Genomic DNA, 26,548 nt, shown 5'->3' with positions numbered 1-26,548 from the left:
TTCTGGGGAGCACCAAGATGGCGGCGTCCAGCGAGGAGGCCGACACGAGCCATATTAGATCTCCAGTCGGTACCCCTGGAAAAGTCCGTGATCTGATCAGTGAAGGGATCGTTAGTAGGGAGCCCGGGTGAGTAGTAAAGAAGAGAGCGTTGATAGGCGGCTAACTCTGGTCGTATGTAGTTTAAATTCCTAGTGAGAAATGTACATAAATTAATAAGCACAGGGTAACTCCTAGGTACGTTAATATCGTTTGTATAATTCGTTATAAAATGTTATATTTAGCGAAACAACGTTGCAATGTTTTCCTTTATTTAATCTTACAGTGTACAGCAAGTTTCATATAACTGCATGTAATAGACACTACTATAAAGAATATCACATATACTGATATAGAAATCCAGTATAAAACCTTTTAAAAACTTACTTAGAATCTCCCAGTTTAACACTGTTTGAGGTTAGGCTGGTAAATCACGAAGAACAGACACTTTCCACCCTCCCTGCATATTACACAACCAGGAGCTGCAGGAATCTGTAGACATCAGTTTACATCTGACACTGTGGGGCATGGTTAGGAGTCTGAAAATCAGCACAATGTTATTAAAAAAAAAAATAAAAAACTATACATTGTTACAAAAACACTCACAGATGGACTATATAAATAGATCATCTACCAAACATTTATGCAAAGAAAAATCTAGTGCACAAAAGTACTACAGTGAGACTGGTGTGTCTCCTGTGGCTTCTGAAAATTGACCTTGCGACCTGCTTATCAGCGATTGCTTGATCTGTCTACAATTGGCCACATAAAGTGAGATACACAACCCCTCACAGCATATGTGCATATGCCCCTGAAAAACAGTAATAACTTTTACTAGTATCATTTTTGCTAATTTCCATTATATATGACAAAAATGATTTTATTGGAAATTGAAATGCACCAATGCAAATTTAAATTTTGACCTTTCTATCCATTTTAGCTCATTTTTTTCTATGTATCCTTGTATAAATGTGTATGTATGATATATATATATATATATATATATATATATATATATATATATATATATATATATATATATATATATACACACAGAAAATGTTTGTGGGAGGGGAGAGATATTACGTGTATCCCTAATTTAGGTAGTATACACAGATTAATAATTTGATGCAATCACATCTTATGGTGCAGACCCTTCAAAATTAAAGTATAAATAGCCTTAACAAGCAAGATATGGTTATATAATTTTGACAAATTCTATATAAAAGACAAGGGATTTCGGCACTCTTTTTGAAAAAAGTCATATAAATTTATTTCAGAAACAGATCCAAAAAACAACGGACCCCTGCCTCATCCATGAGCAGAGTTCCTGTACATAATGAAAACACATTAAAACGGATGCATAAAACACTATTGACTGGCCAGTCTTTTCTAGCGATAACCCAATCAAAATGGTATTACTCTTATTTAGACAACGAAATGTTGAAAATTGAGACTTCTCTAAAATTGCAACTAAAATTGACTTTTGAAAAAATTCCCCGGACCAGATTGCACCTCTGAAGCAAACACCACAGGTAGTGAGAACAACACCTGTTTACCAGCGTGAGTCGGTTCCTGATTGCAAGCAGTGCACACCTGGGTATCCCAGAGATTGGAATGGCGGAGGAGGAGTGAGCAGCATGTTCGCTAGTCCTGGAAGTATCCCTGCCTGTGTAACGAAGGTAATCGCAGGAGAAAGACAAAGGGAATTGACACCACTAAAAATCAGTAATTGGCAAAAGAATGAATGCTGATGGATAAGAAGTGGAGGTCAGAATTACGCCAAGGATAAAAACTCACGGCCTGGATGTGTGCACTCTGCTTTGTAAAGCTTAACTCGGAGAAACATACAGCCCAGAAGAGGCGGAGTAGCGCTGGACTAAGCGCGATGTATGTATACCGGGAGATCTAACAGACGACTCAGCAGATGATACGGTAACAAAGATCTATTGTCTTCACAGTATAATAACCTGTCAGTACCGAAAAGTTAAGAGCAATACTGAACAACGGACACTGATGTGGTAAAGTGAACTGATTGCTGTATTTTTTCAGCTTTGCGGGACATGTGTGTAACAGCTATGGTGCTAAGTGTGTGTGTATATCCACGACTACGGTCATGCTAGCATGGGGAGTTTAAAATACTTTTTCATTGAAGTTACATGCTAGAAGTCTGTGGGACTGTTTTATCTTTTCAACAAAGTTGTGATAACCAGCTGTTCAAATATTTGTCAGTATATTTATGAAAATCTTAGCAGTATTCTCTAAACAATGTGTAAGTATATGGCAGGGAATATATTTAACAATCTTCCTTTAAACTAAACCTGCAATCAAACATACATTTGCTAAGACAATAAAATTAATCTAAATATCTGAATTCTTTATTATTAGTAAATAACTATGAACATGTTGATACGTAAATATTTGTAATGATTAGAATATGAGTCAATATTATATGCGTTAAAACAAAAACTATTTAAAATATGCTATGCAAAGCTCATGCCAATTTACTTTAAAACCAATCTTTCATTCAGAGCTGCATTTAAAATATTACAATGAGATCTAAAATAGCAGTTACAAAACATTCAGCAATATGATTTACAGTGTTAATTTAAGCAATAGTACAATATACACTTCTATTAAAAACATCAGAAATTGTATGTATTATTTACGTAAAGACCCAATTCTGAGTTATAACTCTACAGTTGTATAGATAAAACAATTTAGCATCAAGGATATGTATTCAACAATATACAGACTGAATATAAACTACAGCTATTATGCATATATCTGTGTTAAAATATTAATTGCAACCCTCTTTCTTTATATATATATATATATATATATATATATATATATATATATATATATATATATATATATATATATATATATATATATATATATATATATATATATATACGTTGCCAAAATAGATAGTTCAGTTACCAAGGATTCCTTGTTTCATCTCAGAAAATATTTAAGTAAATTTTTGCAATCACTGAGAAAAAGGTAGATCGCTTGTTTAGAATGAATGTATTTTGGACGCCCAGCAGTGTATCATTCAAGTCAGCAAAATCTGTCCCATTTCTTCTTCATGCATTCACTTAAATAACTTTTTCATTCATTTATGAAACCATGGGAGTGGCCCTACGAGATCTGACCATCCCATTGGTTAGGTGGGATGTCTATTTGGATTGGCCCTTGGTCACCATGGAAACGCATCCTTTAAGCAGTTAAATCTCAACTGCTATACCGGTATCGGCCCTTCGGTGGTAGCAGATAGCATAAAACAAATTTATCCTCAACATTTCTAAAACATTTTTAGACAGTGAAATATTTCTTTAAACTATGTAATAGCTGCCATAATTTCTTGTATTAACCTTTCTCAGCATCAATCATAGATGGAGCAGCGTCTGATTAATTTCCTGATCGTTTTGATATGAAATATCAAATACATCTAGCATTATATTAAAATAATTTATATTTCATTTAGCCTAACAGAAAATTTATATCTCATAGTTATATCACATCAAAGTAACTTCCATATCTTCATCTCACTATATTTTAAAAGATGTATTTAAAACTTTATAAACATTTGTTTCAGATTTATATGATATGACATTTCATTTCATTCAGGCATTCCATCTCTTTCTAAGTGCATAGATTGATGCTCATGACCAATGGTTGTCTGCAATAAAAATAGAAATAATTATTAGAAGTGGTCCAAGCATTCATATGTCTATGGTCCATCTGAAATAAGATTAAGTATTATTAATCATTTACTTTTGAGGTCCACAAATATTTATTTATATTCTTAAAAACACAGAGGCTCAGTAAGATCTTTTATGTTTTCAAAACATATATATCATTTCTATGTATATCTGAATTTATTTCCTATATATTTTATTTGAAATCTAACTACAGTTGCTTTGAAATCATAATGTAAGCCATGTGTCTTCACTGTGTTACCCTAACCCCAGACACAATGTCTGTGTCACGTGTATTCTGATGTTATCAGCCACACACTTAACAGGCAGCTGTCAATTTTCAGCTCCTTTTGTTGGCAGGAAGTTCATATATGAGTGTGTATCCAGGCTCTTCTTCTTTTGCTCACCACATGGGGTACAGAGTGCTATGGAATTTGCACTTCCTAATTAAGAAGCAAATGTTTTCCTTTGTTTCTTGGGAACTGTTGTCTGTAGCTCAGCCTGGAGATGTATATTCAATTTGTGAAGGTTTCTGTCTGACATCAGAATTTAAACCTTATTTCAGTAATATCTGATACAAATATGGTTTCATACATAAACATATTTCCCTGTCCTATTGACATACATATATATATATATATATATATATATATAAATATGTATTTACCTGTGCCCTGACATATTTGTATAGCGCCTCTATTCTTATTGAAAAATGTTATAGAGATACATTTTCTACTCTCATTAAGCTGTTGATAACCTGTTGTTTTAATTAGATTGCAATTTTAGAGCAGTCTCAATTTTCAACATTTCGTTGTCTAAATAAGAGTAATACCATTTTGATTGGGTTATCGCTAGAAAAGACTGGCCAGTCAATAGTGTTTTATGCATCTGTTTTAATGTGTTTTCATTATGTACAGGAACTCTGCTAATGGATGAGGCAGGGGTCCGTTGTTTTTTGGATCTGTTTCTGAAATAAATTTATATGACTTTTTTTTTCAAAAAGAGTGCTGAAATCCCTTGTCTTTTATATAGAATTTGTCGAAATTCTATAACCATTTCTTGCTTGTTAAGGCTATATATATATTCCATGCATAAAGTGTGACAGCACCACGACAAGATTTTTTTTAAAGGTGAAAAATTCTCTCGTTATTGGGATATAACAACCTTAAAAGCAGCAACGTTCGACCTACATGGTCCTTAATCATGCATAGTTAAAAACAATAAAACACACACTTTAAAAAGGGTATCTAGGCCAATCAGGTTCCAACTTCTAATACTAATGTAATTAACTCATACCTATCCAAGTGTTTAGGGAATTCCATTTATTAGTGATCTCTAGTGGCACCGAAATACATGTCATGTAAATTCTATAAACTAATCTATAAAAACACATACAAATCATAATCCCTATTCAGACCATAAGGGTGTAATGTATTCAAACGCTTGATCCACCAAACCTCCTTTCGTCTCAGTTTTAGTTCCCTATTACCCCCTCTCCTATGTATAGGGATGTGATCTATCACTTGAAATCGGAGCTGAATAATTATATGTCCCATCTGTGTGAAGTGTGCAGACACTTGTAAGGACATATCCTTTGATTTAATAGATGTTTTGTGTTGACTGAATCTATCCCTGGCAGCCTGGGTGATCTCACCAATATAGCATAATCCACATGGGCACTTAAGGAGGTAAATTACTTGATTAGTTTGACATGTATATAGGCCATTGATAGTGTATTGTTTTCTTTTGTCATTTTGTGCTAGAAATTTTCCTTTTTATGATAGTTACATTGAGCACAATGTAGGCATGGGTAACAGCCCTTATTGGGTGTAGTCAGATAATTAGTACTGGATGGTTTAAAAGTGCTCACATCTGCTTTGACCAAATTATCCCTGAGGTTTTTTACCCGTCTATATGATGGCATAGGGGGCAATTTGAAGGATTCCACTTCTGGATTATATTTTGATAGTAGATGCCAGTGTTTTCTCACTATTCTAAAAATATCCTTACTTCTATCACTGTATTCCATAGCAAACACTAGTCTATTTGGCTCATTTTTATTCTTCACTTTCTTTCTATCTAGATCCTTAATGCTATTTACAATGATCTCTTTGGGATAACCTCTTTGTTCAAATTTATTGCCCATAGATCTTAGCCTGTCTGGTAATTTCTCTTGGCCCCTGACTATCCTCTTGGTGCGTAGCAACTGACCCCTAGGTATAGAATTGAACACTGTTCCTGGATGAAAGCTTTCATATCTTAACAAGGTGTTCCTATCTGTAGGCTTAGTATAGAGATCAGTGTTCAATCTAGTGCCTTGTTTATATACTGTAGTGTCTAGAAAATTAACCTCCTGTATGGAGTATGTCAATGTAAATCTGATGCCCACCATAGAGGCATTCATATCCTCCACAAACTGTAATAGGGACTCCAATGTGCCCCCCCCCCATATGCCAAAAATATCATCAATGTATCTTAGCCACAGCTTACAACAGCTGATGAATAACTGATTGTTATAAATAAATTTGTTCTCAAAGCCACTCATACATAAATTGGCATATGAGGGGGCTACATTGGAGCCCATAGCTGTACCTCGTTTTTGCATATAGTATGTATCTTGGAAAAGAAAATAATTGCAGTACAATACAAGTCTTGCCATATCATCAATAAAGTCCATCTGTAATGGATTATATACTTTACCCTCAATGGGTCGCCCTGGTGGAAAGGACAGATTTTTATGGAGCTTGGGCAATGTATAAAAAATTGGTGTTATTGGATGGGTTTTTTTCAACAAAAAATCATATACTTGCTTTGAAATAATTTTATGTTCTAATGCCCTGTCTAAGATCACTTTCAACTCTTTTTGTATCTCTGAAAGGGGATTATGGTCTAAAATTTTGTATACCCCTCCATCTGAGAGTTGCTGTAGGATTTCCTGAATATAGTATTGGGTATCTAATATCACTATAGCTCCGCCTTTATCAGCATTTTTTATAGTGATATCCTTATTATTTCTCAATGACAGTATAGCCTCACGTTCCTCCCTGGTTAAATTATGATGTTTCATATATGGGTTAAGATTATTTTTTTTTCATTAAAATGGTAACATTGCTGGTTGGGGGTATATATGAAGATTTTTTGTATAAATCTAAAGCTTTCAAATCAAAGGGCTCAGTTTGCAGTGCCCCTTTATTTATTGCATTTTGCTCACCCCTGTTGACAGTATTGCTGTCACCATACATTGCTTTCAATCTTAAAATTCTGAGAAACTTATACAGATCTTTATCTGTTTCAAATTCATCACAGTCTTTTGCGGGACAAAAAGAAAGTCCTTTCATCAAGAGACTATGCTCTGTATCAGCCTATATTTAGTAGGGGTGTCGAAAATAATCGCCACCACGATGCATCGCGATGCAGCCCTCAACGATGCTGCATCGATGCAGTGAAGAGGCTGAATCGATTCACGCAGCATCACGTGTCCCCACCAAATGCCCGGTGGGACGGGCTGGCTTCAGGGCCAGATTAGCGCAGAGGCTATTGTTTTTTTCATCAGGTAGTGGTAGGGTGGAATATTGTGGCACTATTACTGATTGTGCAAAGTTCTGGAAGTGGCCGCGGGCCCTAGGCTACAAACCCCCTGCGAGTCAGCGCTATCTGGGAATCTGATTTATGGAACAGCTCCAGCCTTTACGCTGCTTCCTAGCAACTTGCAAGGCACAGTGCGTAGCAACACTGGCCCCGGTAAGTGCGGCAGCTTGATTTGCAATGCCTATATACATAATATATAGCTTCATTGGCAATCAAGCTGCTGCACTCACTAGGGCTGGGCAGGTGTTGCTACGCACTGTGGCTTTCAAGTTGCTAGGAAGCAGAGATGGGGCAGCTGTTCCACAGTCCTCACAGTGATATCATCAGCAGCAGACTAATAGCGCATCAATAAGATAACTTGCGCTCATGCTGAGAGTGACATCAGGCACAGCGCCTCCCCCTCACTAGCGAGAGCGGGAAGAGGAGAGGTTAAGATAACATGTTAGTGTTACAGGGCTGGAGACGGAGTTGCATTCAGGGACACAGTGCAGGACAATTATCCCGTGAGCAGTAGCAGACAGGGCAGTAAAACAAAGACTCAACAAGAAGGAGCAGCATGAAGTGTGTTGGGATCCTGGCTTTATTTTGTGTAGTAACTATCTGCTCAGTACGGTAAGTGCTGAAAGTAAACTGTTCTGTACAAGGGGCTGGAGTAAGTTTTGTGGCAGCTAAGGGGAGGAGGGGTAAGTTGTGTAATACCCAATGAGGGAGATAGTGAACTTGTGTGAGTGTGCTCTCATACATGTATCTGGTAGTTGTGTGAATTTCCTTTCACTCATTGTGTATCGTGCAGTTGTGTGAGTGCTCTCTCACCCATATGTATACGTCTATCCTTATGCATTAATTTATTAACCCCTCACCTTCCAGCTGCAATACATTACTCTGAGCCAAAGATAAAAACTTGTATACATGCACCAAGCATCACTATATAATACACCATAATTTACCCCTTACCACCTGAATCCCCTACCAAACTTAATATTAAACCTCTCACAACACTAACTTTACCATCCCCCACTAAGATAATCCCTTATACCACTACCACCAGCCTTGCAAACTGCTGAAAGCACTAACTGAATTAGTTATTAGACAACTTTATTACTTTGTCAGTGTTTTAGTATTGGCAAAATATTGGTATAATCATCTTAGTTTGAAGTGTAGTTCTGTTATTTTTTTTTTATTCTCCTATAGACAACAGACAATGACTGTGTGTGCGTGCATATATATATATATATATATATATATATATATATATATATATATATATATATATATATATATTTTGTTTGTATGTGTGTGTGTATGTATATATATAAAATATGGAATAGAACAAGATCATGAAAATCATGGGCAGTAATCGTGATGCATCGCGATGCATCGTAGAATCGAATCGTATCGAATCGTTACGATGATAATCGTAATCGAATCGAATCGTGAGACAGGTGAAGATGCGCAGCTCTAATATTTAGAGATATTAATGACCACATTTTCTTCATCAGGTGTAGAGGAATTAGAATTAGGCAGTTTGTTTACCTTTACTTCCTCATACCCCGCCAATATCTCCCTCCTCGTTGTTGTCTCGGCATCTGCCGGTATTGGTTCCAGGAGCTCCACGTATTCATCCGCTGGTCTTTTGGATCGGTGGTGTTCCGCCCTCCCCTCCGGTATCTCCTTCCGAACCGGAGTCTAAAAAACTCTCTCCGGATGATGAGCCTTCGGCCATTCTATCCTGGTCAGTCGCTGCTCTTTGCGGTCTCCTCCAGCGCGGGCCTTCACGTGACTCACGAGATCTTGACGTGTAGTCATGTGACCAGTTGTACACCCGATGATTGGTGTAATCCAGCTCATCTCTCATGAACTTTGATCTTTTTCTCTCTTCAAGGTCTAAACGATACTGTGCTAGCAATGTATCCACTTCATCTTTGGTGGTTTTTAAATTTCCATGGTGTACTTTTTTTCCATCCCCCGCTCTACCTCCAGTACTAATCCTTTCTGTTTATCGATTTCCAGCTGTAGACATTCCACCGTTAGTACAATCAGATCGAAGGAACATTTATTAAGTATTCTCTCAACCCGACTTTTATATAATTTGTGGTTAGCCAGTATGGTTGGTCTTAGTTTTACCCTTAAGCCTCTAGGAATTCTTTTGATCCTGTAATATTTTGCGAGTGTAACAGAATGTAATTCCAAAGATATTAGCTTTCTTTTTGTTCTCTCATATTCTTTTTTTATGTCCACTCCAGCAGTATTTCTTAGGAAATTTCTTGATCCTAGGGCTAGAGAAGTGATGCATCAATGTCTGAATAGGAAAAGGTAGAAGGTTGAATACCCTCCATAGTGGTATCGCTCACTGAGGGTGCTCGTAACTTTGCTGATTGCTACACACACACTCTTCTGACATCTTGCTATAGAATAACATATCAGCCAAGTCTAAATGTTTTTTAAACAAATTTGTATCTTGTTTGCCGCAATTGTTTTTTAATAGCCAAACTCCAGCAATTACATTATTTGGAAAAGCCAACCTGGGCTTGCGATTGCAGACAACGAGGCTAGCTACTATGGTCATAACTTTAATATACAAATAATAGTTTTGTAGTTGTTATAAGTTAAATCCAATTAGGGAAATATATGTAGCAGGGTTAGCCACGAGGCATCAAACACAATCTTCAGAGCTAATGTACATGAAAAGGGGACAAAATAAATAATAAAAATATACTGCAACGTTGTTTCAGCATAACTAAACATTTTATGTACATTTCTCTTTAAAAGGGCATTAAACAATTTGGGATTGTAATATAACATTTTTATGTTTAGTAAAAATAATGTAAAAACTATGCTGCACATTTTCATTATTTGTCTTGTCCACTTTCCTGTATAAAGTAATGGGTGATGCGTGTTGTAACTTAGTTATTCTAGATTTAAAGGGACAGGAAACCCCAACATTTTCTTTCATGATTTGGATAGAACATTCTATTTTAAACAACTTTTCTATTTACTTCTATCATCAAATGTGCTTTATTCTCTTGTTATCCTTTGCTGAAGGAGCAGCATTGCACTACTGGCAGCTAGCTGAACACATCTAGTTAGCCAATCACAAGAGACAAATGTGCAGGCACCAATCAGCTGCTAGCTCCCACTAGTGTAGGATATGTGCATATATTTTTTTAAACAAGGGATACCAAGAGAATGAAGCACATTTTGAAAATAGAAGTGAATTTAAAAGTGTGTTAAAATGATATGCTCTAACTGAATCATGTAAGTTTTTAATTTTGACTTTCTTATCCCTTTAAGGGCATGCTTTTTTCCCATTTCATTTGCCATGATGGGGCCAGTTAATAACCACTATAACTGAGCCAATAAAGAAACTATATTTATAACATTGCTATAGTCCACAAAGCTATTTTTTTAACACTCTTGTCACTCTTTTTTTTTTCTCTTTGCCCCTAATTGTAGTCAGCAGATAGATTTACATCAGCCAAGTCTTAAAGGTTTTTTTAAAACAAATTAACACTGCATTTTTTTCAATATCCATACAGTTGTTATACGTTAAAGGGACAGTCTAGTCAGAATTAAACTTTCATGAGTTAGATAGGGCATGTCATTTTAAACAACTTTCCAATTTACTTTTATCATCAAAAATTGCTGTTTTCCCTTGGTATTCTTAGTTGAAAGCAAAACCTAGATAGGCTCATATGCTAATCTCTAAATCCTTGAAGGCCGTCTCTTATCTGAATGCATTTTGACAGTTTTTCACAGCTAGAGGGTGTTAGTTCACGCGTGCCATAAAGATAACATGCTCACCCCCGTGGAGTTACCTAGTAGTCAGCACTGAATGACTAAAATTCAAGTTAGTCAAAATAACTGAAAATCTGTAGTCCTCAGAGGCTTGGATACAAGGTAATCGCAGTGGTAAAATGTATATTAATATAACCGTGTTGGTTATGCAAAACTGGGAAATGGGTAATAAAGGGATTATCTATCTTTTTAAACAATAACTATTCCGGAGTAGACCATCCCTTTAAAGCCAATTATGCACACATATATATATATATATATATATAGCAGAGTTAGCCATGATAAGTATGCATTGTGCATTTCAAGTTCTGCAAAAATCCTCAATTTACAGGAAAAGGGGGTAAAATATATAATGAAAATATATTGCCAAGTTGTTTACATATAATTACATTTTACATAAAAATCGCAAGCTGTTTATTACCCCTTTAACATAACTTTAATGAAACTAAAACTATATTTATAAAATGTTTCTCCAGGAAAAAAATAAATTGAGGTTCTCTCAACTATTTCAAGTATGTCCTGGGATATGCCAGCAATACACATATTCTATTTTGTAATGTACAAGACTGATCTGTAATGATGGGGAGAATCTTCTTTTTAAGGATCTCAGAATGCCGGAGGATGTGGTGCTTTCCAGAAGGTTATTCCATAGTTGAGAAGCTCTGAATGAGAGCGCCAAACGACCAACTTCCTTGTTGTGCCAGGGAATGAAGAGTAGAGTAGAGGACCTTAAAGGGACATTGAACACTAGAATTTTCTTTGCTTTAATATTTTGTAGATGATCCTATTCTATAGACCATATGGGGTGTTTTTGTAACAATGTATAGTTTTGCTTATAGGGCTGATTTTCAGACTCCTAACCAAGCCCCAAAGTTTTAGATGGAGACTGATGTCTACAGAGTTCTGTTTGTGTAAAGGGTCTTTCCATATGTAGAGAGGAGTGTCTGCCCTTCCTGCTTTTCCAGCACCTTTTAGTTGGTGTCCCGGCCTAAACTCATCAACAGTGCTAAACTGGGAGCTTCTAAGTAAGTTTTTAAAAGGTTTTATACTGGATTTTTAGATCAATATCTATGTATATTCTTTTTTTATAGTAGAGTCTATTACACACAGTTATATGAAAATTGATGTATACTGTCCCTTTAACTCATAGGGGCAGGGGTGAGTATACTACTCGGGTAGCGCTGTGGGACAAGTCAAGAGGGGCGAAGAAAACGTCTAGAGTCAAGCTAGAGCAAGTTTATATCAAAATGATGAGTTTTGTAATCACATTGCAGGACAAATAGCCATAACTAGTTATAGAGTTGCAAGTCTACTGAGATGGCTCAGAGACACTGACACATACACAACATCCCCATCATCTATTACCGGTATCAGCATTTGTTGTACAATACTTTTCCTAGACACCATTTGTTTCTAGAAAGGGCTCCAATTTTAGGGTACAGTTGTGACAATAGTTTGTCAATATGATGTCCAAAAGAGCCAAATACCGAGATACTTATTGTTCTTGGAGTTGATAGGGGCCAGCCTACAGATTGATAATGTAATTATGTTTAATGCTGCATTATTAGTTTTTTTTTATATACCTTTTTATTGATTTTATATACATATGCATGAAATAAACAGACATGATATCTGTAAACATACAGACATTTTGTATACTTAAACGTAGAAAACACAAAATAGGGCTGTGACACCCTTATAGACCTTGATCAATTAGTACAGCAGACATTGCAGTCATAATCCTATTCATAGAACGCATATGTAGAGAAAAAAGAACAAAAAAACTACATAATATGATCTATATAACTAATTATATTAATCATGTGGACCTGGCTTCCGCCCAGACAAATAAAATTAAAAAAAATCTTCAGAGCGGTAAAAAAAAAAAAAGTTTCTCTCTTGCACCTCCCCAGCCCCCTCTCAACATTAACCCCCTTTCAAGATCTAGGTATAGAATTAGAGCAAGTTTACCACTTTATATTTATTTATTTTTATTTGTCCCAAAAACCATGGTTACGGTTCTGTTAGTGTTTAGAAACAGTTTATTTATACAGATCCATCTTTCACCCTCTAAAAAAATCCTTCTACAACACAACCTCAAGTTGTGATATGTTCAGTTTTGTTGTATATATTATAGTGTCATCCGTATACAGGTGAGGGGAACATCATTTATGAATATAGAGAACAAGAGGGGGTCCTAACATGGAACCCTGGGGCACACCGCACATTACTTTGAAAGAGCTGGAGACGTTAGAAATAGACACACATTGAGATCTGCCTGATAAGTAAGAGCCAAACTAATTTTAATGATTTATCATTTAATCCCTAGATTTTGTGCTTGCGTATTAAGATGCTGTGATTAAGTGTCAAAGGCCTATGCAAAATCAAGGAAAATAGCTCCAGTTAGTTTGTCTGTACATTATTGGTAACTTTTAAGAGAACTTTAACAGTAGAGGGGTTTGGGCTAAAGCCAGATTGGAACAGGGTGGGGAAGTCCGTCTCCTGGTAAAACTTGCACAGTTGGCTATAGACACATTTCTCCAATATTTTGGACAACACTGGGAGTAAGGAATAAAGGCCTATAGTTTGAGACTAAGGTTTTATCCCCACTTTTGTGGACCGGAAAACCCCTTGCTGTTTTCCAAGCCTTGGGGACATAGCCAAACATCAGGGAGGTGTTAATGAAGGATGCAATGGGAAGGGCAGTAGCCAATGCACTGAGCTTTAGGAGCATATTAGGTAAGTGGTTGGGCCCCTCATTTCTAGATTTTGTTGTCTAGTGCAGGTGTTAGAGTTGTTTATAAGCAACAAGGTCATCTCAGGAGCCTGTTTATTTTAAACATAAAGAGTCTCTGTATTTGAAGAACTTGAGGAGGTTCAGCGAGAACCACAGCAGATGCGTTCCCTTGAGTTAGCTTGTGGGGCATGAACATTACAGACCTGCTGGAACTAGAAAAAGTCCGGGTCAGGTATTAGGGATAATCTGTGCCACAATATATTGGATCAATAGGGAGGCCAGTGGGTTAAAGTTCCAAAATGACCTAGAGGTGATGATTTTAGGAGCTGATTTAATGGAATTTATTTCAGTCCAGGAGAGAATGGTTGGAGGATAAATAATTTTAATGAGTGGTAGTGGATATTAATGGCGTGAGATTAATTTCTTTTTGGGGGGTCTAACCAGTTTAAATTAAAGTCGCCAAGAACCAGCAATTCACTCTTCTTATACTGGGAGGCAATTTCATTAAGTAGCTGAGATACTTCTTGTAGCAAATCGATTGGGGACGGTAAATGCCAACAATGTCAGGTTTAGAATATAAACTTATCTTCAAATTAACACTGCATTTTTTTCAATAGCCATACAGTTGTTATCAGTTAAAGCCAATTAGGAACATCTATGTAGCAGAGTTAGCCTTGAGAAGTCTGCATTCTGCATTTTAAGTCCTCAATTTACAGGAAAATGGGGGGGGGGAATATCCAGTGAAAATATATTGCCAAGTTGTTTACATATAGCTACATTTTATATAAATATCACAAGGTGTTTACTGTCCCTTTTTAACATGACTTTATTGAAACTAAAACTTTACACTCACTCTTCTATACTAAACAACTAATATATATTTTTAAAATTCTTCATTCTATTTTCAGTCTAATTTTTGCTTTTTCTAGCATAAATTTAGTGTTTAATGTCCCCTTTAAACTTCCCTTTCCTAAACAGACTTTCAGTAGTCATACAGCAAAGGTACAGATACCTCCTGCGCTTACCTAATGTGCGCTTCTGTCATCTGAGGGCCGCGTGTGCGCTTCTGTCTCGCATCATCTGAGGGCTGCGTGTGCGCTTCTGTCTCGCATCATCTGAGGGCCGCCTGTGCGCTTCTGTCTCGCATCATCTGAGGGCCGCCTGTGCGCTTCTGTCTCGCATCATCTGAGGGCCGCCTGTGCGCTTCTGTCTCGCATCATCTGAGGGCCGCCTGTGCGCTTCTGTCTCGCATCATCTGAGGGCCGCCTGTGCGCTTCTGTCTCGCATCATCTGAGGGCCGCCTGTGCGCTTCTGTCTCGCATCATCTGAGGGCCGCCTGTGCGCTTCTGTCTCGCATCATCTGAGGGCCGCCTGTGCGCTTCTGTCTCGCATCATCTGAGGGCCGCCTGTGCGCTTCTGTCTCGCATCATCGGAGGGCCGCCTGTGCGCTTCTGTCTCGCATCATCTGAGGGCCGCCTGTGCGCTTCTGTCTCGCATCATCGGAGGGCCGCCTGTGCGCTTCTGTCTCGCATCATCGGAGGGCCGCGTGTGCACGTTGGTTGAACAGGAATGTTTGTTGAAATGCTTGAAAGTCTCTTCCTGTGCTCATTACATGATCTAAATATTTTTGTCCCCTTCTGGTCTTGTTCATCATCCGGTTGTCTTAAAATAGAAAATCGTTACTATACGGATATATAATGCATAGAAACAGAGAATCAAATGCACTGAAAACGTTTTAATTCGTACCACATATAACCAGTGTTCTCTCTGCCTATAGACTTTTACTCTGTGATATGTTATTAAAATAAAATGCATATTAGGGCAATGTTTCAGTGAGTATCAGTGACACTGGGAATAGTAATATATTCATTCTTTGGTGTTTTTTTAGGAAGGAGGTTGGAGCCCCGACAGAAGAAAACAATGGATCTGTGGATACTGTGTCAGGCAAGGCCTGTGAGGCAACCACCAAAGATTCATTCTTCAGCAGAGTGGAATCTTTTTCCATATCCTTTCCTGTAAAATATTCCGTAAAGAACAAACACTTAAATGATGTTATATCTTTAACCCCTTTGTGCCGGTATAATAGCGTTCACATCAGAACATCTTTTAGTAATGAGTGATTTCAAGGGCAGGATGGGATCATGGGGGACTGTCTACGCTGCTAGGCCCGACCCCTAGGCTGATCCTTGCTGCAGGGCGCTGTTAATGGTTGGATGTTCCATGCTGTCCTAAAGGCGTTAAAGCCCAGCGCTGTTGGAGCGACATGGTACATCCAGGCGGCATGAAGGGGTTAAAATACTATTGCTATAATAGTTTTATTTTCTCTTATTTTTACATTTCTCAATTGAACGTTTTATGGGTGATTTTAAGCTTGTGTGTCATTTAATTGTCCCATAGAGAAATCTTCCTTAACTGCGTTACTCCTTAAAGTGGGCTGGGATGCCCCCAGAGCTTTCCCCTCTTATTTGTGCTAAGTATGGTTGGTCCAACATAGAATGTGATATGCTTAAGTGCTCCAGCTGCAATGCCTACCTCTGTGCCAGCCTCCAGCCTACCCTAGACATCAGCAAGTGTAAGTAAGGTTCCTTAGAGTTATGCGAAAGTGCAAAACGAAAATGCACTGTGTTGCATTAAGCACATAGTTAAAGTAATCTTCAGACCAGCAATGCACTACTGGCAGCTAACTGAACACATCTGCTGAACCACCAATGAGCCACAAATGGGTGCAGCCACCAATCAGCAGTTAGTTCCCAGTAGTGCATTGCTGCTGCAGACAAAATGCACATAGTATTTGTAACAAAGGGAACAAAGTCAATTTGATAGTAGATGGAAATTGGAAAAGTTCATTTTCTATCTAAGCCATGAAAATTAATTTTTTGACTTATGTCGCTTTATAGGAGTACAGCAAGCTCCCGCCTGGCCGGGTGATATAATAAATGGGATGCTGATAAGCTTAAAGGGGCATTGTACTGTACAATTTTCTCCCCTTTAATGTGTCCCAAATGGTCCATTTTACTTGCTGCAGTATATTTTATTTTTGGCAAACACCTCCTTTACCTTTTTTTGTTATTTGAAATAGTTACCTTTGCCAATTATATCCCCACCTACACTGAAAATATGAGTAACAAACTGTTTCTCTGTAGAAAGGCTATGTAAATAGGATACAATAGCTCTTATTAATCTCAGTCGGGATATAAGGGAGATATATTTTCTATTTGAAATAGCTGCTTGTGTTTATTCAATCCCCCCAGCCATTATTTCAGTACCAGTACCTAAATAACTTAGCTGATCTGCTTTACTTGCAGTCTCAGCCCATTGTTATATACATATAAGTAAAATACCTCCTCCTGCAGGTGCAAGGCTAAGAAATAATCTGACATGTGTCACTTCCGCTTTACTCACAAACAACAAATTATTTAATACAATTTTCAATTTAATTGAACCCATAGTAACGACCGTGAAAACACTCTGCCTTAGTAACGTTAGGACGGCATGGAACATCCTAACTTCTGTGGCCCCCTGCTCACCCTTGTAATACTTACCCGCTGGATTCAACGCAGGGACTTGCCTAGCAACGTAGGCAGGTCTTCCAGGAGCCGATTGGCACAGTTGGAGTCATGTGATCGCAGTGACAAACGATCGCTGATACCATGTGACAGCCTGTCTGCACATACTCTATCTCTCTCTTGTCTCAGTGTGTGATCATTTCTAAAAAGTGTCCCACATTGTTACCACTTTGATCAGGAAAATATTTTTTATTTAAATGAACCCTTTCAGTGCTAGGTCTGTGTGTCAAATTGCCATGTATGATGACTGAAATGAGCAGGCCCCATATTTGGTCCTGTAACTTACTGTAACCCCATAAAACCTGTTCGTGGGGGATATTGCTTTACTCTTGGGACATTGCAGAATACAAATATGAGTGTTTTATTGCAGTAAAAACCTATCCTGATTATGATATTCACAATAAAACGTGTGTGCGTGTTTGTGAGAAATAAAGAAATAGTATTTTTTCCACTTTTTTGTTTTTTTTGTTTTTATTTATAGTTCTCATATAAATATTGGATGTCCAAGAAAGCCCTGTTTGTCCTAAAAATACAATATACATACACTTAAATTGGATACACTTAAATTGGTGGTAAATCTCAGCGGGAAAAAAAAAAATGCTAGGATTTACAATCACTAAAAATAAAAAGTGCTAAACTTACCCTTTCTGTGCTGCGGCCTCCTCGCTAAACTCAACGGCACCTGCCATCCACTGCACATCGCTCTTTTCTCAATGAGGTGACATTTCCACTTCTAAACCAATAGCCATGCTATTTATAACAAAATTGGAAATAGAATTGTGATTCTGAGATTAATTAAGTCTCTCCTTTAGTGTCTTGTCAAAATAAGTTTATATTCACATATATCCGTTTTGGTTCACTTAAAGGAGCAGTGCTTAAAGGGACACTAAACCCAAAAAATTTCTTTCATGATTCAAGTAGAGAATACAATTTTAAACAACATTCAAATTTACTTATATTGTCTAATGTGCTTCATTCTTTAGATATCATTTGTTGAAGAAATAGCAATGCACATGGATGAGCCAATCACACAAGGCATCTATGTGCAGCAACCAATCAGCAGCTACTAAGCCTATCTAGATATGCTTTTCAGCAAAGTATATCTAGAGAATGAAGCAAATTAGATAATAGAAGTAAATTAGAAAGTTGTTTAAAATGTCATGCTCTTTCTAAATTATAAAAGAAAAAAAAATGGGTTTCATGTCCCTTTAAGCATAAATAACTAATTGAACTTGCATAACTCACGATGTGTGAGTAGGACTCGAAAGTATGCTTCTTTGCATCCAGGTGTGGTATGAAAGAACAAGTTTTTTTTATAAAGTAACTTTTATTAGTTATTAATAAGACAGCAAATATTAAATAGTATTTTGCTGCCCACATTAAGTTAAAAACACTTCTCCTGTGTAGTGGTGTACATAACCGTGATATAGTAAAAGTATAGTAAGAGTATTGATCCTCGGTGATACTTTTACTATATCATGGTTATGTACACCACTACACAGGAGAAGTGTTTTTAACTTAATGTGGGCAGCAAAATACTATTTAATATTTGCGGTCTTATTATTATAACTAATAAAAGTTACTTTTTAAAAAAAAATCTTGTTCTTTCATACCCCACCTGGATTTATATGAATATTAACAGTGCAAAGAAGCATACTTTCGAGTCATACTCGCACATCGTGAGTTATGTCTATCTAAGTTCAATAGCCATGCTAGTCATATGACACTGTTCTGTAGACTAGCACAGCTATTCGTTTGGAGGTGGAAACGTCACCTCTTTGAAAAAAGAGTTTAACACCCTTTTTTACAACGTAATGACTGAAAGTCCTGCTTATTTTTAGTGATGGTAAATCACTTTAATGTGAAAGGTAAATTATAACAAGCGTACAGCTCTAATTTTAGGTTTAGTTTACTTCAGAACTTGGACTGTTGCCTGCACCATTAAGGGATTAAAACTGACAATTTCCACGCAAAAAACTTTCTGAATATGTTTATCTTATGTCCTTTGCTGTGGCCAATTAAGGGCATAAAGCAAACTCATGGACTAATCAAGCAATCATATAGGATGTTGCAGGGTCACTTTTCTAAAGTCTGCGAGATTCACTCCAGTCTCTCTGGGAATTTTTTTAGAGGTAAATTATAGTGAAGAATGTAAAAAAAATAAAAAAGTATGTTGCAAAATTATAAATAAAGAGATGTGACTGTTTTGTACCTCTTTGTCAGATGGATAATTTACCAACCTGAACAAGGATTTTCATCAGGGCAAGTTTATACTCTAATGCTTCCCAAATCTATAGTTTGCTGGAATGTTTTATGTTTGCAAAATGTGTCCCACTCCGTATCCTGTTTTATTCTTACTGACTGATGTTTGTGCTTTGTTCAGACAAGCAGCGCTGTTTAGAGCTACAGAATTCCCTGAGGAACGCACACGAGAAGTTCTGCTTCTGGCCAGACAGTTCTTGTCCAGGTACGACTGCCGGATACTGGAGTAGCAGAGTGAAAAGAACATTTAAAAAAACTAAAGATAACCATAAAACAGGGGACTAAAGAGAGATACTTTCACATAGACTTTATTTATGGTCTGTTTTCCTGTTACCCCTTAAATTAGAGACAAAGAATAGTTGTTGTGCATTTAAAACATTGTGATTTAAACCAGTGCTTGACAAATGTGTTTAAAAATTAGGAGCCAGTAAGAAAATTTAGGAGCCAGGCATATTTTTAGGAGCCAGACCGTTGGATTTGTATATAGACATATGGAGAATAACCCAAAAAGTTAGGAGCCAGGGATAAAATTCTAGGAGCCAGTGGCTACCAGGCTCCTGGGTTTGTCGAGCCCTGATTTAAACATTTAATTCTAAAATATTTTTGTTCAGAAAACCGCTTTGGAGTCTTATTTCATGAACAGCACAAAAAGTATTTGTAACTATTACACCACCGTGCCCTACACTCACATTACACACCACTCGGTGCAAAATACAGCTGGTCAGACTCTTGATTGGTTGGAGAAATGGGAATTTTAGTAACGGTGACAATGTGACTCTTTGTTGTATCAAACCAATTGACTTGTCCTTTGTGACTGTAATCGCAAAGAAACTATTGGGTATTATTACAACATGCTAAACTTGAGAAGCAATAAACAGCGCAATCAGACCCTCGAAAAACGCGCTACGGTACGCCTTTAAATGCCACACACAAATATTAAAAGCACAAATCTCAGAATGTTGTAATTGAATGATCATGCTGTGTGCGGAGCAGCTGGTTGCTCACAGGACTCCAAATGTGTTTTAAATTCACAATCTAATACTAGTGTTGTGGCTTTGCACTGTATGGAACATCATAGTGGATTCTGGGTTTTAAAAGGTCTCTGAGTATTTCCTTTTCTGTCCTGTTTGCAGAGCATTACTGGGCCCTACTTTTCAGGGAGCCAACCTCAGTGCTGAGTGATTTCATCCAACGTTTCCAGGGTCTGTGTCACCTAGAGATGCAGTTACCGTCCCTTAAATATGAGGAGCTGAAGAGCATGGTAAGTAGTGAACCAGACTATCACAAGATGTTTGAGCATTTATATCCAGTCTTGTACTGTATCTAAACTGCACATGTATCTCACATGTGAGACAGATGATGTTAGCGACTATATTTACTATTGTTAATAATTCAGGAGTCAGTCGGTAGCCTTCTCATCCTGTGTGCGTGAGAGTTGCCACCAATATCCTCTGTGTGCCCTAGTACAAAACTTACCACCTCGTGTAACAACAAACTGTGTTTAGCTGGTGATCTCAGCCTGAATCTATTTCTGCTGTCATCTGTATGCCCCTTTAGTGGGCAGCTTCATGTCCAGAATAAGCTTTTCCTATTTGCTTCCTCAGGAACTAACAGAAGAAACAGTCAGCCTCCTGCTGCACATGATAGAGGATGAACTGAAACCCAAGGATGGTGAGAATCTAAATGGCAGCATGGGCTCAGATTCTCTCCTTGTTCATGTCTCTGCCTGTATCCTGGCGCTCTGTGGGTGGCAAAGCAGGTCTGTACCGAGCCGGATTATGTTTCTATCAATTGTGTGTGTATTATATGAAGATTAGTTATGTTTGTGCTGTGATTGGCTTTATATAAAGTATCAGCAGAAGGAAAACAAACATGATGGTTATGGCTCTTTATAGAACTCCAGAACAGTCCTCAAAGGGTCATTAAACTGATTTTTGGATTACAATGTTTTTTTTCCACTTGCACACTCTGTCTTTTTGCTTTATTTCTCTTTTTCTCCCTCTCTGTTTCTATGTCCTGGTTTCACCTTAAATTTAAAAACATTCCAAATAATGCTGTTTTCATACTGAAGTGTGATGGTTTTGAGCTGACGCCATCACTGACCTGTGTTAGACACATAACTCAGCTTTGCATTTGTTTATGTACAACTCTAAATGAAATGTCTAATTGTTTCAGCCCATCACCAGGGTCACCGCCTCTATCTATAATTAGCTGCTCACGGTGTATGAGGAAAGTTGGTCTATGGGGCTTCCAGCAGTTGGAGGCTGTGGATCTGGACACTTCCCTGGGGCCACCAAGCACTCCTGCATCTCCAGGCGATGGGCACTTTGATAGAATCCCACTGAGCATCGTGTCACCAAACAGGAGGGTCACACGCAGCCGCGACACTGAGCAGGTGGGGTAACAGCAAATGGCTATAGAAACATTAGAAATTTTCATTTAAGAGGGGTTTTGTGAGGGAGTATTATTATGAACAAGGGAATGTTTTAAAGTCTGTCTTGTTGCAGAGTCCAGCTTCAGCCTTTACCCGGACTCGCAACTGGGAAGCTTCCAGCCCGGCAGACTCGGACACCGTGCGCAGCCGGCCAGTGACACGAAGTATGGGGCAGGGAGAAACCACATTAAGCACCGAGCTATCATCCAGCCCACACCGCAGAACCAAGCGCCCCCGCTTGTACTCCAGCAGCAGCTCAGTGAGTCCCCAGTAGAATGTCCTTTTTACACCAGTCCTCAAACAGCACGTACTGACCTGAGACATAAGGAACTGTTTGCTAATTGCCTTCTCTTAACTCTTGTGCTTGTAAAAGTTACTCCTATGTCTGTATCAATTGCAGCACTGCAGATGGCATTTAAAGGACATTTGTACTCAAAAATTATTATCACTTATTTGTGGAGCGCTAACAGCATTTATACATGTTAAAGGGACAGTAAAGTAAAAATTAAAATGCATTGGACAGAGCATAGAATTTTAAACAATATTCCAGTTTACTTTTATCAAATTTGCTTAGTCCTCTTGGTTTCCTTTTGTTAAATAGAAATCCTAGATGAGCTCAGGAGCGTGCACGTGTCTTAAGCCATCTGGCAGCAGTGTTTGCAACATTGTTTATGGCAATGTTATACATATAGATTGCTATAGACACGTGAACGCTCCTATCCACCTACCTAGGTTTACTCTTCATCAAAGTTGATAATAGAAGTAAATTGGAAATTTGTTTAAAACCGCGGCTCTATCCAATCCATCTATGTTTTTCATTTTTACTATACAGTTTTTTTTAAAGGGACATTCCGGTCAAAATTTAGATGCACATAGATGAATTACATATTTGCAATATAAATGTACTGGCAAAAATGTTTCGTTATCACTGTTTTAGAATTAGCATTTTTCTCTGCACGTGCATGTGAAGAATTACTAGATATTCTCAGTGCACCAGCATTTTAAATATTGCAGCTGCTCAGAGCACAAGTGGGGCTTGTAATCTTGTCAGCAACTAACAAATCAGTCATTACCAGATGGTAAAAAAACACCTTAGGCTCTCTCAGCAAGTGCTGTGTTTAAAATGCTGGTGCACGGAGCATACTTAAATACAGATTTGAAACAGCTATAACTTTTATTACAAAGCATTTTTGCTAATACATTTATATTACACAAATGCTTCTATTCAATACCGAAACATATCCATGTGGATTCCAATTATGACTTTTGCTGTCCCTTTAAGTAAAAACTGTTTAATAGCTGATAACACTGAATTATTTCTTACTATTGCTTACTGGCTGATGAGCACAACATCTCTGTTGGTGAAGACACACACACATTTTCAGGCCTGATAAGAAAATATTATTTTTTTCAGGATGGCAAAATGCATTTTTTATAAAACAAAAACTGTGGTACATTTTCCCTCTTTTGGTTGGAGCTGAATAAAAAAAGAGAGGATTACATTGTCCCTTTTTAAAGGGACAGTATACAGCAATATTGATATAACTGCATCAAACTACTATAAAGAAGAATGTGCACAGATGCTGAACTAAACAACATCCAGTATAAAACCTTTTAAAAACTTAGAAGCTCCCAGTTTAGCACTGTTGGTGAGGTTGGACTGGGACACCTAGTGAAAGGGGCTGGGAAAGCAGTAAGGGCAGACCCCCCGTCTCTGCATATGAAAAGATAGATTACACAAACAGGAGCAAGCAAGAATCTGTAGACATCAGTCTACATCTGATACTTAGGGGCTTGGTTAGGAGTCTGAAAATCAGCACAATGTTATTAAAAAATTTGAAAAACTATAAAGTGTTATAAAAACACTCCCAGATGTGCTGTATTAATGGATTATCTACAAAACATTTATGCAAAGAAAAATCTACTGTACAATGCCCCTTTAAAGTAGCTGTAGACTCTTATTTCTGGTTATTTATTTCTGTAACACAAATGTACAAAGTGCTGGTCCACCCCTGGTGCTGTTACAGATCATTCTCTCAGCTGCTTCCTCATACAGGTGTTAGGATAATGAAATTGCATGGCACTAAATAATTGTGCTTTTATGTGATTAGGTGATTTTTTTTTTGGAGCATTAATGTGGTATTTTGCAGAAATCTGACATTTAGCATCACATGACCATGATCACTGTGAACCAGCTTCTTCCATTCTGTAGCTCCTGAGAGATTCATGATTGTGATCTAAGCTAATGACCCTGACTTTCTTCAGGATACCTCCCCCCGATGCTGCTTAGATCCTCTGACACAGCACAGGAGCTGGTGCCCTTGGGTGAATCCATGCCAGACAGAGAAGAAAGGAGCCGAGGACCAAGGAGACTTAGCCAGGGCAGCAGAGAGCGGCTGGAAGTCTGTGCTTCGAGTACTCCTGGCTGAGAACAAATCTAGGACTCTCTCTGATTCCGATTCCTCAGTAAGAAAAGGGCGGAGAGCTGAAATTTTCTTCTTTTACAACTTGCATTTCTGTGTATCTTTCCTGGTCTGTGTATCTTTCCTGGTCTGTGTATCTTTCCTGGTCTGTGTATCTTTCCTGGTCTGTGTACCTTTCCTGGTCTGTGTATCACATGGGTGAGCCAATGACAATCAGTGTGTGTGTGTGTGTGTATATAGATATATAGATAGATAAACCTTTCAGCAAAGTATAACAAATAAGGAAGCAAATTTAAATAATAGAAGAAAATTGTGAAGATGTTTAAAATTGCTGCTTTTAAAGAATCATGAAATATTTGGGTTTTATGTCCCTTTAATTACGACTTATGGGGTTGGCAGTTTTTCCTTAATCATGTCTACATTGCTTAAAGGGACATAAAAGTGAAAATACAAAGCTCAAATCTGTTAGAGAATGTATTTTATTACTCTGTTGCTTGCATATAGCTATTAAAGGGATTAAACACATAGTCAAATTCTGCCCCATTGTAGCAATGCATTACTTGGGACCTAGCTAAACTCAACTAATGAGCCAATGACAAGACACCTGTGGTATCTACCAGTCTCTGACTAGCTCCCAGTAGTGCATTGCTGCTCCTAAACCACCTAGGTTTGCTTTTAAACAAAGGACGGCAATAGAAAAGTAAATTATAAAGTATCTAACTATAAAGCCCTATCTGAACCATGAAAGTCCTTTTAAATCTGCACCTGTCTTGTTTTGTAGAGTGTACCCGAAAAATCCCGCAAAGTCTTCAAGATTTTCCGTCAGTGGAAGGTGACGGCCTCATCCTGAAGAGCTGTGTGCATCAGTGTTCTTTAGTATGAAGACCATGAGCATCTCCCACTTGCCCCGGCTGTGAAACTTAATGGAACAGGGAACATATCTGGATCCCAGGATCCTCCATCCGTTTCGCCTCACACTTCTGTATTTGGAGCTACTGGCTATTGCTGTGAATGGAGCATGACAGTTTTGTAACACTGGTTGTACAGATACCATGAAGAGGGTTTTTTCACAGATGTTCTCCTCTTGTTCCGTTTACTGGGCATATAGTATTTAGAGTTAACAGTTACAGTAAAAAGGCCAGGCAGCTTTCATATAGCATTGACCACACCGGATGTGTTTCGCAACTTGAGTCTGGCCTGTTATGAACTGATACAGACTGTTCCAGGTGTCCTCCTGTATGATGCAGATACAGAAGGTTTCAGAAGACTGAGATTTTACAATGAGGATCTTTCGGTTTATATCTGTATTATTTTAAATATTGTCTTCAATATTGAACCAAATATATTTGTGATAGCAAATTTGACATGGACCTCTGACCTGTAATATCTTGTGTGTGTTTGTCTAACATGTATCATCCATTTAACAGTCAAGAAGCTCGCTCTGGCCAGTGTGATTTTACTATGTTTTAGAAGCTAATTTTTGTAAAACTGATGCAGTAAAAGCATTAATGTGTTGACGTGCCATGATACCCAAATGTTGAAACACTTGAAACTGATACAGCATAGCTGTAAAAAGCTGACTAGAAAAATATCACCTGAACATCTCTATGTAAAAAAGAAAGATATTTTACCTCAAAAGTTCCTCAGTAGCCACATCCCATTGTAAAGTACTTCTAAGCAGCAAATCAGTATGTTTGTCTCGGGACAGGCAAGGGAGTGAGCCTCGTGAACACTTATCTTATTTCCCTATTCAGTTTAAAGTGAAGGTACACTATGGTGAATGAAAGCCCGTTTTTTTTTAAATACTATTAAAAAACAGGGGCACTTTCATTCATCAAAGTTTACAAAGCAGCTGTTTTGATTAAAAACTTTACCTCTCTTTGCACAGCCAGAGCAGCCTCCCCCACCTGGAGATCCTTTCTTCACACATCATCAATGACTAATTCAGGTAAGTTTTTAATCAAAAAGTCTGCTTTCTAAACTTTGATGAATGAAAGTG

At 37.7% G+C, this 26,548-nt stretch overlaps 1 protein-coding gene across 1 annotated transcript; it reads left to right on the top strand.

The window, feature by feature from the left end:
• Positions 1-8: 8 nt before the first annotated feature.
• On the top strand, positions 9-25,913 carry ZC3HC1 (zinc finger C3HC-type containing 1). Its single transcript, XM_053716376.1, has 11 exons — positions 9-121; positions 13,788-13,802; positions 15,753-15,867; positions 16,286-16,436; positions 19,814-19,897; positions 20,826-20,953; positions 21,297-21,451; positions 21,868-22,087; positions 22,200-22,385; positions 24,392-24,592; positions 25,331-25,913. The coding sequence occupies exons 1-11, from the start codon at positions 18-20 to the stop codon at positions 25,397-25,399; spliced, it is 1,428 nt and encodes a 475-aa protein (XP_053572351.1). The 5' UTR covers positions 9-17; the 3' UTR covers positions 25,400-25,913.
• The last annotated feature ends 635 nt before the right edge of the window (positions 25,914-26,548 follow it).

Source organism: Bombina bombina, chromosome 6 (assembly GCF_027579735.1).
Source record: "Bombina bombina isolate aBomBom1 chromosome 6, aBomBom1.pri, whole genome shotgun sequence".
Classification (NCBI taxonomy): Eukaryota; Metazoa; Chordata; class Amphibia; order Anura; family Bombinatoridae; genus Bombina; species Bombina bombina.
The sequence above is the reverse complement of the archived record's forward strand: the minus strand, read 5'-3'. Positions and strand labels throughout refer to the sequence as shown.

What these genes read in the sequence shown, in the direction of transcription:
- ZC3HC1 (XM_053716376.1), top strand. Translation starts at nt 18, where the DNA reads ATGGCGGCGTCCAGCGAGGAGGCCGACACGAGCCATATTAGATCTCCA. An exon ending in CTCTGTGGGTGGCAAAGCAG is followed by an intron (nt 21,452 to 21,867) that starts GTCTGTACCGAG and finishes TAATTGTTTCAG; the next exon opens with CCCATCACCAGGGTCACCGC. An exon ending in GCAGCCGCGACACTGAGCAG is followed by an intron (nt 22,088 to 22,199) that starts GTGGGGTAACAG and finishes GTCTTGTTGCAG; the next exon opens with AGTCCAGCTTCAGCCTTTAC.